Below are 13,993 nucleotides of genomic sequence, written 5' to 3'. Positions count from 1 at the left end.
CAGTCACTCATTATACCAACTAACCAACCTGACTTACCTGACCAACTAACCAACCAGTCACTCATTATACCAACTAACCAACCTGACCAACTAACCAACCAGTCACTCATTATATAAGTATATTACTGTAAGTAAGATTAAATATTGATGATTAAATGATAGCCATGATAGAGCCAAAATAATTCATTTGAAAAAGACCGCGTGAAAACTTTTTATATACCGTACTGGTTTCCGATGTTAATTATACCAGCTAAGTATCCCAAAATTGATGACGTATTTCACAGTGTGATGAATAATGGCCTCGACGGGACAGCGAGCATTCGCTCAAAAATTAAATAAGTAAGTTAAATAGATGCCCCTTCCTAAAATGGTTCCTGAACATTTTTGTTTTAATTGAAGTTAACAAAAAAATGATTACCGTGTTTACTGGATGATAATACACTACAATTTGTTACAAAATGAAGGATGCTGAAGTTGGAGTGTCAGTGTATTACAAAAGACAAGTGACCGACAAGAAGAGAAATCCAACTGCAATTCTGTTTTTTTCCAATAAAACTTGTAGAATTTTTATGCATAGATTATAAACTTAGCTATTTCCTAATTACTAACTTTCTAACAAACTAAAAATATGCACAATGCTATATGTCTATGTAAAAAATGAGTATCCAGTCATTCCATCCCTAAACCAATCCGGCCCCAAGTTGATCTGGCCAAAAGTCGGTCTGTCCTAAGTCAATCCGACCCAAGTCGATCCGGCCCAAAGTCGTTCAGGCCCCATAATAAAATATGATTAAGGTATATTGACTTTGGAAGATTTTGCTTTTAATTTTGCTTCAAGACTCAAGTACAGTTGAGACGCCTCTCTTCACTATGGAAGCAACTTCAAGACGATAACTACCATCACCACCTCCTTTTTCCTTCATGCCATCGGACACATGTACGACATTCCTGTTCCAGACCAAGAACCATACTTTTTTTTCAGATTTATGATTTAATGATGAAAACAAAGAATCCTCTTTTATAGAAAGGATTCAACAAATCAAACAACATTTCTTAATTTGAGAAGTTTTTAAAAGAACTTAAAACAAAATCAAAGTTTGTATGTCTCAGCTTGGGGATAGGCTTGTACAAATAAGATACTGAGGATGAAATAAAATTGAGAATGGAAATGGGGAATGTGTCAAAGAGACAACAACCCGACCAAATAAAAAAACAACAGCAGAAGGTCACCAACAGGTCTTCAATGTAGCGAGAAATTCCCGCACCCGGAGGCGTCCTTCCGGTTTTATTTTAAAGATCACAGTCAATTGAAAGAAAATACTTATTACTGCGGATTAATGTTGATGTCTGTTGATTGCACTAAATTCTAATATTCATCATTATTAAAATCATACCCAATAATCTTAAAAACTTGTAATGAAGTATTATAATCAACCTAGTTGTTTTATACTCATTTAAAGAAAATATTTATTAAAGGCAATTTTTTTTATGGTATGCCTTTTACATTATTCATGCTATAATAAAATTCATAAACATATAATATCTTTATTTTTAATCCTTATAATAATATTTTTATCGGCGCCAGATCGATGTGGGCCTGATGGACGTTGGGTCATATGGACATGAAAGCGTAAAAATGTTATATCATTTATCAATTTTGTTTCTAAAATTGTTTAATTTTTACTGTATATATATGTCTCCATAAAGCAATGCACAGTATAACTGACATAAACTCCGAAGTGTTGAAGGAGGCCACTACAAATTAGGAGTCAGAAGTAGAAGTAGCTTACTAACTAGTACTTTATTACTATTTTAAGAATGCAGTCATATCAAATATGGTCATTTTCATATTGCAATTTCCAACCTGGTTTGAATGGGGGAATTCTGTATTCTGTAGCTATAGGTGTGGCTGTTGACACTGGAATGACTGGACTGTCTATCTTGCATAAATTAAATTCTTGTGTATACAATTTTTCGAAGTTAAACATGTTAAAGTCTGCATACAGCTTCAAAGAAAATTTATAATTCATTGAACCTGTACCCATTATTTGGGGAGGCACTTCCTATGTACAAGGTGATAAGACGTGTCCCTGGAATAGGTCACCTTTTCAAGCTTGAAAATATATGAATAGGTGACAGGTCAGATAAACTACTGTATCCACAATATATGATTATCATTAGGTCAATAAATTTTCCATTACTTCTTTGTCAATCATCTTCTTAGTGTCCTGGCCGATTTTATCAACCAATTTATTCTCTTTTTGGCACTTTGGTATTCAACTCTTACATTACAGACCATCACACATTACATGAAACTTAAACATTATCAATTTGTTGAGACCCACTAGAACCATGAAAAGGTTTATTAGTAAATGGTAATTTTCCATGATAAGATGCCTATTTCAGATGCTATAAGTAGTAGGTCAACCGTTATTTTGTGTAATGAATGACTTTTAGTGTACATATCTGTCTGATGGTTCATATGACTGTAACTTAATTATCAAAGGTTACAAGTCCAAAGTAATAGAAAACAAGGCAAGAATAATGATACTTGTCATTTATTGTTTATAAAACTATATTAAATATGTTGTATTCTAACCTGCTGAATTTCTTGCCTTACACATGAAGATATATTCCATGAAGATAAGTTAATGAATCTTTAAATATTGTTTCAGGCAAGGTGCTGCCGAGGTTAGAAAGGCAGTATCATCAACAGTGTATGCTCCATCAGATCTTGCTAGAAGTGTCAGCGGGTTAAATCTTACTGTAAGTAAAACTAAACATTGTGTTTTGATACAGAAGGATAACTTTTGCAGTTAATTGATTCAGAGAAAACCTATTAAAACTATTACATTGAAAATGATTTTCAGTGTTCGTCATGAACTTTTTTTATAAGGCCTTTTAAAGCAAGTCTTCAAAATATGGTTTACATGAAAAGATAATAGACATGATGAAATTAATATATTCAGTAAATTGTGTGTGACTAGCTGTCTTAAAGTGTTTTCCCTGTGTTACTAGATTGCTGTCTCATTGATATTTATCAAATTAATCTCCTTTTGTTTCTTCTAAAAGTTCTAAAGTTAAAGACAAATTTGAAAGTCTCTGATACATAATGGAAAAGAAAAGGGAATAATATACATATTAGACCGTTTTCCAAATTGAATGGTTTTACACTAGTAATTTTTGGAGCCCTTTATAGCTTGCTCTTTGGTGTGAGCCATGGCTCTTTTTGAAGACCGTACTTTGACCTATAATGGTTTACTTTTACAAATTGTGATTTTGATGGAGAGTTGGTACTCATACCGCATCTTCTTGTATCTATATGTATGTTACAGGTATCCCTCAATGATGTGGTAGACGCATCTCCTTATATCTATATATATATGTTACAGGTACCCCTCAATGATGGGGAGAGTTGGCACTCATACCGCATCATATTGTATCTATATATACATTGTATGTTACAGGTACCCCTCAATGGGCACTCATGCCGCATCTTCTTGAATCTATATATATGTTACAGGTACCCCTCAATGATGTGGTAGACGCATCTTCTTATATCTATATATATATGTTACAGGTACCCCTCAATGATGGGGAGAGTTGGCACTCATACCGCATCTTCTTGTATCTATATATATGTTACAGGTGCCCCTCAATGATGTGGTAGACCCACCAGAATATGAAGAGTTTGTTCTACAGAACCAATGTACAGTAGAAAGAGATCCACATAGAGATCTTATATTATACCCTGATAATGATGACGTTGATGTCCATTTCTTGCCTAAAAGATGCAGGACTGTCAGTCATATTGTTCCAGAGATTGGGTAAGACTTTTGTTTTATTATTACAAATATGTGAACTGATCAGTAAGTAGCTATCAAAAGAAGTTAGCATTGATGATCTCCACTATAACGTGAAAATTATTAGGTATGGTTCTATGTGTTAAATGGCAGACCAGGTTTTTGCAACTCCCAGTTTTGTAATCCTAAGTTCAATAAGATCAATGAATCACTCACAGGGGTCGAATTTAAGCTTTTTTATGTACTGGTCAGTGGGACCAGTGGACTAAAAATCTACTGGTCCGGCTCCAAATTTGCTGGTCCTGCAAAAAATGACGTGCATTTGACAACATTATCAACAGAAACACCTACTATCCCAGGTATTTGATGTCGTAGGTAAATTGTTTTGTAAACAAACCGCAAAGTAATCAGTGATTTTTATCGGCAAATTTCAACTGGTCAGCCGGCCCACCAGCTGACAAAATCTACTGGTCTGACGCAAATTCTACTGGACCAGTGCTAATTTTAACCCCTGATCACTCAACATACCTGATTACTGCTATTGGCCTTAAAATCTACCTTAAAACCAAGAATTACTGTTGCATCTGAAGCTTTAAACGCAACCCTATTTAAAATATATTTTAATGTTTCAAATCTCAAATCTACTCCACATCATGAATAACTAAATGTTATCTTTTTATACAGAGCTGAGACGGATACACATGTATTTGACTTTGTGAGGAGATACACTGCTGATTATACTGTAGTCTCTAGAAGGTATGAATATAGTACATAAATCTACACAGAGAAAGCTATACGACAGTATAAGTTTTTAGGTATGTGTTTATGAGGCAGCAAACCCAAGTCACAGTAAAACAAAACAAAAATCATCTAAGATTAAGGCTAGAGGTACCAAAATTGTAAAGGTCTTAACCTCTAATGATATCCAGAGATACCAATATCTTAAAGGTTTAAATCTCTCTATAGGTACAAGAATTGATATGATTTAAGGATGTACTTAGGTGAGGTTTTGGAATTTGTGTCAAATATTCGGACTCCTTGGTTTTTTTCCATACAATACAATGTAAAATATTTTGCCCCATAACACCCATTTATTTTTTCACATAAGACTTAATAGCTTATGAAAGGTCATTTACCAAAATTTTAGAAGATTCTTAATTTTATTTCTTTGGTTTTGAGACCTAATAATACCAATGCAAATATAAGGTAAAAGTCAGAGTCAGCCTTTTCCCGCCATATTTTAAATCTCAAATATCTCAAAAAGGAGTTCCATGACCTATCAATATTTTTAAATTATTTTTATCCTTAGTTGATGCTCTACCAACTTAAAATATCAATTTTAACTTCTTAATTTATTAATTTTTACCTAACCTCACCTAAGTACATCCTTAAATCTATATAGGTACCAAAGGTACAGAAAGTAAGAATTGTATTGATTGAATCCTCTATATAGGTACCAAAGGTACAGAAAGTAAGAATTGTATTGATTGAATCCTCTATATAGGTACCAGAGGTACAGAAAGTAAGAATTGTATTGATTTAATCCTCTATATAGGTACCAAAGGTACAGAAAGTAAGAATTGTATTGATTTAATCCTCTATATAGGTACCAGAGGTACAGAAAGTAAGAATTGTATTGATTTAATCCTCTATATAGGTACCAGAGGTACAGAAAGTGAGAATTGTATTGATTTAATCCTCTATATAGGTACCAGAGGTACAGAAAGTAAGAATTGTATTGATTTAAATCTATATAGGTACCAAAGGTACAGAAAGTAAGAATTGTATTGATTTAAATCTATATAGGTACCAGAGGTACAGTTCCAGTGTGTGTAGTAAGGAGAAGTTAACAGATAGAGATGGGTTGGATCAACAGCAATATGAAGTGGATGTGGAAGATTCTATGCCACAACCAGAAAAAGTAGGACATAGATTAACTTAAAGTATTTTAAAGTTAAAGTACTAAGATTATTTGTTTCTCTCTTATTTCTTGATTTCTATTGGAAAAATCATTGTTATTATTTGAGAAGAAAGTGAAAATGTATTTCATGTCTTTTAACAAAATGTTTGTTAAGCACAACACTGATTTGAAAAATACAAAATGCTGTAAATTCATATTAGGATCATCTTCATTGCCAATCAAAAAGTTCTTCAATATCTTCATGGCAGATTTCATACGCTGGACTATGGCTGATAATTAACTTTCCAAACTGAAAGTTTGACAATTATGACCTTGATAAACAATAAACCTAGAATCAAGAAGCATATCAAATATAAGTAAGGATGTAGGGCTATGTTTACTTGTTATTTTCCATGCATTCCTGTTTGTTAATTAAAATTCTTTATAACAGCTTTATAATTATTTGGTGTATTCAAATTTTATTTCAGAGTCGATTAATACAATCTTGTTTGCACGTATGTTAACTTTTTCTTTCATCACAGTTTTTCCCTTGCACTTTTGCTGTTATTTAATTTCTAAGGAGAGTTATCATGGTTTAGGTCACCTTGGAAATGGCAATAATTCAATAGCAGTATATTTCAAAACATTTGGGTATAATTAAGGATTTTGTTTTAAATGGAAGTCTTTGCACACTTGATTTAACATAAGCTTTTCAAGTATTTAAACATTTTTTATTAATTTTTTTGTTAAATTTGAAGGATCATATGACTAACTTAGATCATTGCCAGTTCTGTTCATATAAGATATTATGGAAAGTTAGAAACCTTGAACAGCAAAAATAATTAGTGAAACAAGGTCTTCAAAATGGACAAAACTCATTGGATGACTCCTAAAAGAATGTCTATTATCTCCCAAACTGGGAAGAAAGTTTATGCAGCAAAATTTTAGCAGGTGAGCAAATCAGGCCCTAAGGAGCCTTTTGTTTTGTAGAGTTATTCTTTATAATTAAAAAAGAATTTATATATTTTAGGATGTGAGTTCCAAAAGACAATCAATCCACATGAATGACACCCCACGTGGAAGTTGGGCCAGTAGTATATTTGATCTGAAACAATCCCAAGCTGATGTATTACTACCTAACCTGTTTGAACAGATGTCCTATGAACAAGTAGACAAACAGAACGAGGATCAACGACAACAACACAGATTAGATTCATTGTTCAGCATGTATGAAATACCAGACGAGGTAAAACACTAGAATCAATCATCAAAGAAGAATTTTTTATTTTGTTTACACATTGTTTTGGGTCACAAAATCAGGGGGGGGGGGGGGGGGGGGGGATTTATGATGAAATTTTAATACAATAAATGGGTGATAATTTTATTTTGTTTAGGTTTCTGTCTCTTAAAGAGGTCTGAAACTGACATCTAGTTAGATTGCATGGGTTCTATTTACTTCCTGTTTTCACTTTCCACGATTTGCAAAAGGACATTCTGTGAATTGGCGTGTACATGATTTAATTGAGAATAAGTGTTGGAAAATGTTTCAGTAAAAGTTGGGAACCTACCTGAATAGGCTTAAGAATAATTTTTGGTAATTTATTTTTTTAATTACCTGAAATTATTTAAATAACCTATAGTAGCATTTAAGCTGTTCTAATTTCAGGAGGAAAAGATAGAAAGACGACCCCCAGCTGTGGTTCCACAAGAACATTTTGGTCACAGGATATTAGTCAAATGTCTGAATCTGAGGTAGTTTGTGCAGGACTCATTTCATTTCTCATACAATTCCACTTAACTTGAAATCCTAGAGAATGGTTCTCAGATTAAACAAACATATATTTCACTTATTAGTAGTATATTAAATGAAGAAGAAAAATACTATAGAGCTCTTCCAGAAATATCTACTATTCAGTATATTTTGAATACATGTATTATTGATGCTAGTTTTGAACAATAGACAAAAATTTGAGATTAATTATTATAATTACAGGGAATTCTTCATGCAAATGACGCAAAATTATGTGCAAATTTTTACTTTTGCAAAAGCTGTCCCATCACAAAAATCTTTGAATTTATTTTGGCAGGATATTCTAATTAACACACCATTTTCACATATGATTATTATCTAAAACTCTTTAATTCTTCAGAAAAAGTTTTTCTATTTCAGATTAGAGTTGGAATTTGAACCAATATTTGCCTGTATGGCTTTATATGATTCTAAAGAAAAAAAGAAGGTTAGTTCAATATATGATAAAACATACCTATATAGAATAACATGTCTATATTTGCTATTATATCTTCAAATTTATTACTGCAATTTCAATTTTATTGTAACTGTGTAAAAAATCTTGAATAAAATAAATACAATGTTAAACCGTTCTGTTGATTTCATGCATAATTAGAGACCATCAATCTTGAATTTGATGCCCATAAAATTATGTGCATATTCAATCAATTGAGGGTTAAGAATCTTGTTACGTCAAATATAATTATTTTCTCTGATTAACATACGTTTGTCCTGATATGTATGTAACTGTTGCCACTAGACACCATCATCATATTTTTCTTTTTAAAGGCAAAATATTGAAATTTTCTGTTGCAAAAATGATTTTTACCAGAAATTGTCATCTGGTATATTTGAAAAAAAATATTTGAAAATAAATGAATAATAACATTATTTTTTTAGCTTTCATTTTGAATGCTACATAATAATTTGATACATATGTCAGAATTCATGAAAAAGTGGCGGTTCTCAGGATTTTACCACCAAAATTTTGCATAGGACTGACACAATTTTAGTATTTTTGAATAGAATTAATAGTGAGGACCAGTAGATTTTCTTCAAGGACCACCAGGAAAAAAAAGATTTTGCAAACTCTGATATGTGATTTCAAACCAGTAATAAAGAATGTTTTTATTTTAGATATCAGAAAACTTTTACTTTGACATGAACTCAGACAATCTAAAGAATATGATATCAATGCATGTTCCCAAGCAGGACGTGTCCACCTTGAGTAGGAGTTGTGTGTTAAGTCTTACATATCCTTCACCAGATGTGTTCCTTGTCATTAGGGTAAGTTTTGTAATTTTCATGAAAACCAATATCAGACAGCTGACCTAAACATAATGGTGATCAATTGGAGCCAAAAACAAGATTAGGGTTACAAGCCATAAATATTTGTGCTAATCAATACTTATTATACGTCTGCAAAATTATTATTTTTGATTTTGTATAATGTTATGATGTTGGTGTCTGTGTCCATGTGTTTTTTTCGTCGTCCGAAGACACATTTGGTTTCCAGACACTAGCTCTCATTTAAGTGAATGGATCTCTATGAAATTTTACCAGAAGATTCAACACCACAAAATGAAAGTTGGGATTGATTTTGAGGGTAATGGTACCAACTGTTTAGAAATAAGGGACCAAAAACAAGCATTTTTGTAGTTTCCAAACAATAACTTGTGCATAAATGTGTGGATCTCTCTGACATTGTACCACAAGGTTCCATATCACAAAGGGAAGGCTGGGATTAAGTTTGGGGTTATTACTCTAAGGATGGGGGGTTAAAAAGTTGGGAAGACCCCTGCATACTTTTTTTCTTCCAAATTTTTGAAAATGTGTCGCTTGCACCAATCATTCAGTTGTCGACCTCTGCAGTCGTATCAGGCTGCTCTCATCTAAGCATTTTATTGTTTTATTTTGTATACTATGATTAAAACTCCTAATTAAGAGTTATTGTAAGAATGAGGAAGGTTATACAATTGTTTAAAAAACGGTATTACATGTACAGTTCCACCAAGGTTTCAGAATTATTTTGTACTCCCATTATGTAACAAAAGAAAATGTTTTAGTGCTATACATATTTGAAAAGATTTTCTGTGATATTTCAGCTTGAGAAAGTGTTACAGCAAGGAGACATTGGGGAATGTGCTGATCCATATCTGAAGGAAGATAAGGTTTGCTTTATTTTTGGTAGATTTAAAATAAAATATGGATATTGTATAATTTCCATAAGCAACTATAGGTCACAGTAGGAAATACAACTATAAGTAAAAGTCATATGTTATTGTCAGCTATAATTAGTCCAGGCATGACAAAATTCTAAACCTTCATACAAGAAAACATTTCAGACTGCCAAAATCCAATAAACATGTCCATTAAAAAAAAGGTACGAAAGGGCAGTCAAAAGAGGATAGAAAGTACTGGGACTGAAAGAAAAAAAGAAATGGGACAACAGTCTGCAAGACACTACAAAGATAACTATGTGTCATTACTTTGCACAAATATTTTTTGGTGATTGAATTTACTATGAACTATATATTTTAAATGTGGCAATATTTGCTTACACGTTGTTGATTAATAGGAATTATTTTACAAATTTCTATGTTAAGACAAAAGAAGAGAAACACAGAGGGAATGCCACCCAGTTTTGTGATAGACTTGGAAGATATAGGATGCCCTTCGCCTGGACAGCTATATATCTGATGAACATTGTAACTGGAGCTAGCAGTATGGAGAGAGAGGCATCAGTTGATAAATTTCAAGATCAAGATCTTTCCAGAACATCTAGCCTGGGTAATTATTTAAAAGATTTCCTTTAACCTCATACCTCTCTGAGACATGTTATATGACAGTCCTTCAGCCAACCATTGTTTTTATTTGTTAAAATTTAGATTACACATGTTGATTTTTTATTGAGAATAACCTATTTACACATGTTATTAATCAAATGAAAAGAAACTATTTACACTTGTCTTTTTTTATCCAAAGCTTGATAAGGATTCAGATCTTGTTTGCAGTCAAAAGTTTACATATTATTTTGCTATGGACTTTGAAATAAAGATTTTCATATACCCTTGCAGATAGAAATTTACATAAATTGTATGTTATGCATTTTTTAGTAGGGATCTTTGTTTAACCTTTTCAGACAGAAGAAGTAGTTCCAGTTTACCTGGTCAGTATGACAGTTTCAGGAAACGTAACCGTGAAGACAGTATTTCAAGAAGAGGCTCATTTGATAGAGGACGTACAGGGTATGAGAGACGAGGTGGCTCACCAGATGATTATGGCTCAAGTTTAGATAATTTCAAACCAGTAACATTAACTGTCTCTAGTTTCTTTAAACAGGTATGGGTTATATTAGTTTGTTAATCATAATAGTTTTTTTAACATAAAGATTTATTTACATGAGTTACAATGTAATGATTTATTTACCTATTTACATGAGTTACAATGTAATGATTTATTTACCTGAGTTACATACAATGTAACGATTTATTTACAATGTAATAATTTATTTACATGAGTTACAATGTAATAATTTATTTACATGAGTTACAATGTAATAATTTATTTACATGAGTTACAATGTAATAATTTATTTACATGAGTTACAATGTAATGATTTATTATGAAGACCACTTTGTTTTATTGTTAGTTTGTTGATATCAATAGATATTGAATTGTTTTGACCATTCCTAATTTAAAAGTTATCAGAGGATGATTTGAAACATCACTAAGACCCCATTCACACTAGGACATTTTTATCTATTTAATCTAGACCGGTTCACTTTAGATCGGTTTAAGGGCTAATGTGAACGCATTGAATCGATCTTCAATCGGTCTAAACTAAAATACCAAAAGAGGTAGTTTAGTTTGAATTGATCTAAAGTAAACCGATCTTACTTTTAATGTGAACGCATAGATCGGTTTAAACTAGTACGATTGAATCGAAAATAACATATGCGCATGTATAGTGGCAAAACTATCTCAGAGGTTAGTTGTTTAACCCATATTTCTCTGTTAAAAGACCTTTAAAACAAACTATAAACATGTTGTCTTCGTCATAGCATAGATTTGCGAAATCTGTGTCTTTTTTTTTATTATGTTGATTTTTTTTCATTGCAGGAACCCTAGTATTTCAGGCGTCGTGTTGTAACTTCGTTGCTACAGTTATTTTTTTTCAAAATTAAAGAAAACTGCAATAACACCAGTATCAAAGTTTTAACTTGTGATTCAAGAGAAACAATAAGTTTATCCATTTTTCTTTTCCAAGTGTGTGTATCAATGTATCAACACATAAATTTGATAAATCAGTTCTATTTATACACATTGTTTACAGTTTTACGGGCAAAAAGGTTAGACCGATTGCGTTTTTAATTGTAGTGTTAACGCAGTGGTTCAGATTAGACCGATAGAGATCGATATGATTAAAGATAATGTGAACGCTTACTGGTTTTATTTAGATCGATTCAAATTTGATCGATAAAACAAAAATGCTAGTGTGAACAGGGTCTAAATTAAACCTTATGCTCATTGATAAAACTTTTAACATTTAGACATTCCTTCACTTGGAGTTAGTGTGGTATAGAGACAATTTTATCTATCCGAAAGGTTAGAAATAAATTGAATGGTAGTTTATTATATGATTTCAGGAAGGGGATAAATTGAGTGATGAAGATCTGTACAAGTTTTTAGCTGATCTCAAGCGTCCATCAAGTGTACTTAAACGAGTCAAATGTCTACCTGGTAAGATAGGGATAAATTGACATTTTCATATTGATTTAGTGAGATCTGAATCTGTGTTTTATTTTGTTAGTGGAAGAAGACGTCAAGTCTTCTGAAGACTTAAGGGGCCGACCCTTGGCATTGAGTCTCTGTATTCCGCATTCATTTCGTGTATTATAATTTCAAAACAACTTAGATTCCTTACACCGATTTTTACACATGATTAGGCATCTGAATCATTTAATTTGTAAATCATGATTGTAAAACAATCACTATCGTAAATATGAATCTTTTATTTATGTAAATTATTAGATTTCATCTCATCCACATGAACGTTATTTGTTTACTTGTAACAGGATGTTTTAACTGTAGATATTTGTGTTACGCATGCGTGAATTTGGTATTGGGACAACTCGCCCTTGAAGTTACGAATTTGAAATCCTGCAGACAAGAAGATTTTGTTTTTATATAAATAAAAAGGATATATAAAGTGTTGTCTTTATTCATGGTTTTCCTTTGTCATGTGAATTAGATGCCCTTCGTTACATACATCCCGTTTTCAGGGGTCTCCTCCCGTCCTCCCGTTTAGGAGAAAAAACTCCCGTGTATGAAATATTTCATGAATGAAAATTTTCAGACGCCATATTTGATCATTTCTTACTACTGTACGGGTGTAATTGACACCTGTGTTAAATTTTACCTGAACATCAAAGAAGATGTATAAGTATATGGCTTCACTTGACAGCTTGGGTGTCAAACATACTGGTAATCAACGATGTTTTAATACCTCCGGCTAACTGCCGTTGTGTTAATCAAAACCATGTGTATTGGGAATATTGAAATACTTTTTTGTTACTTCCCTTTGTTTTAGCCTGTTTTCAGTTATTTTGCTTTTAAAAGTGTAAATTGTAAAAAGACTATAAATGATTAATATTTTAATCAAATAATCATAAAATGATGTTGATTAAATGAATTTAAATGATTTTGGACAAATAAAAAAATTAAAATTTATAAATTATTTTAGCAATCTAGACCTCCTTTCAAGGATTACATTGAAGTTTATATGATAAATTTGTTTCTTATTGATTAGAAGTTAACATACAATATGTACAACTAGACTAATAAAAGGTCTAGTAGTCAGATTTATAGATTAATACCTAGTAAAATCTTGAAATTTATATTTGTAAATGATAGTATATAATAGATTTTATTGTGTAAGCTAAGAAATAGCAAGATATTTTACATTGTATTTAAGTCTTTTTAAGCTTTCTACAAATATGACTTTCATAATGCTTAAAATCCATGCAGTACTAGTGTTAGTGTGTGTTATTTTTTAAATTAATTTACGATGTTGCAAATATACATGTGGAGCTTATTTCTTTCTTATTTGTCTAAACATTTACAAATGATAAGGAGATGGAGACATGAACAAAAATATATACAGATTTATAAATATAATGATTTATTTGTAAGCAGTGAACAATCATTTGTCAAAAACAAAACAAAACAAGAAACAGATTCTTCTTATTATTTTATTTTATTCAAATAGAGAGTCAATAAGGGAACTATAAACATTACAACTTGATGGAAATTTGAAGAAAAAACACAATTTCTACATCATTTGGTCACATTTACGACAAAATTTATGTCGATAAAAAACATGATGTTTTGACCATTCAGTACTTAATAGATGCATAGTTCTTGGGGAAAAGTTTCATCAAATAATATGAGTATATATGACTTTTTTGTGCTCATTTTTTACAGTGGGTTGTGATGATC

General features: G+C 31.6%; 1 protein-coding gene across 3 annotated transcripts in view; it reads left to right on the top strand.

The window, feature by feature from the left end:
* The first annotated feature begins 273 nt into the window (after positions 1-273).
* The window catches only part of LOC134696927 (dedicator of cytokinesis protein 7-like), a 59,143-nt gene continuing 45,423 nt past the window's right edge, over positions 274-13,993 (top strand). For all 3 annotated transcript variants that reach the window (XM_063558897.1, XM_063558903.1, XM_063558911.1), the window contains exons 1-13: positions 274-339; positions 2,676-2,766; positions 3,649-3,827; positions 4,488-4,559; positions 5,610-5,724; positions 6,734-6,949; positions 7,370-7,455; positions 7,874-7,940; positions 8,630-8,779; positions 9,598-9,663; positions 10,099-10,282; positions 10,635-10,834; positions 12,142-12,235. In XM_063558897.1, coding sequence (XP_063414967.1) covers positions 296-339; positions 2,676-2,766; positions 3,649-3,827; positions 4,488-4,559; positions 5,610-5,724; positions 6,734-6,949; positions 7,370-7,455; positions 7,874-7,940; positions 8,630-8,779; positions 9,598-9,663; positions 10,099-10,282; positions 10,635-10,834; positions 12,142-12,235 — 1,564 coding nt within the window. In that variant the 5' untranslated portion in view covers positions 274-295. The remainder of the gene's footprint in view (positions 340-2,675; positions 2,767-3,648; positions 3,828-4,487; positions 4,560-5,609; positions 5,725-6,733; positions 6,950-7,369; positions 7,456-7,873; positions 7,941-8,629; positions 8,780-9,597; positions 9,664-10,098; positions 10,283-10,634; positions 10,835-12,141; positions 12,236-13,993) is intronic.

This window comes from Mytilus trossulus, chromosome 1 (assembly GCF_036588685.1).
Source record: "Mytilus trossulus isolate FHL-02 chromosome 1, PNRI_Mtr1.1.1.hap1, whole genome shotgun sequence".
Classification (NCBI taxonomy): domain Eukaryota; kingdom Metazoa; phylum Mollusca; class Bivalvia; order Mytilida; family Mytilidae; genus Mytilus; species Mytilus trossulus.
Note: the sequence above shows the minus strand (reverse complement) of the source record. Positions and strands in the feature narration are given on the sequence as shown.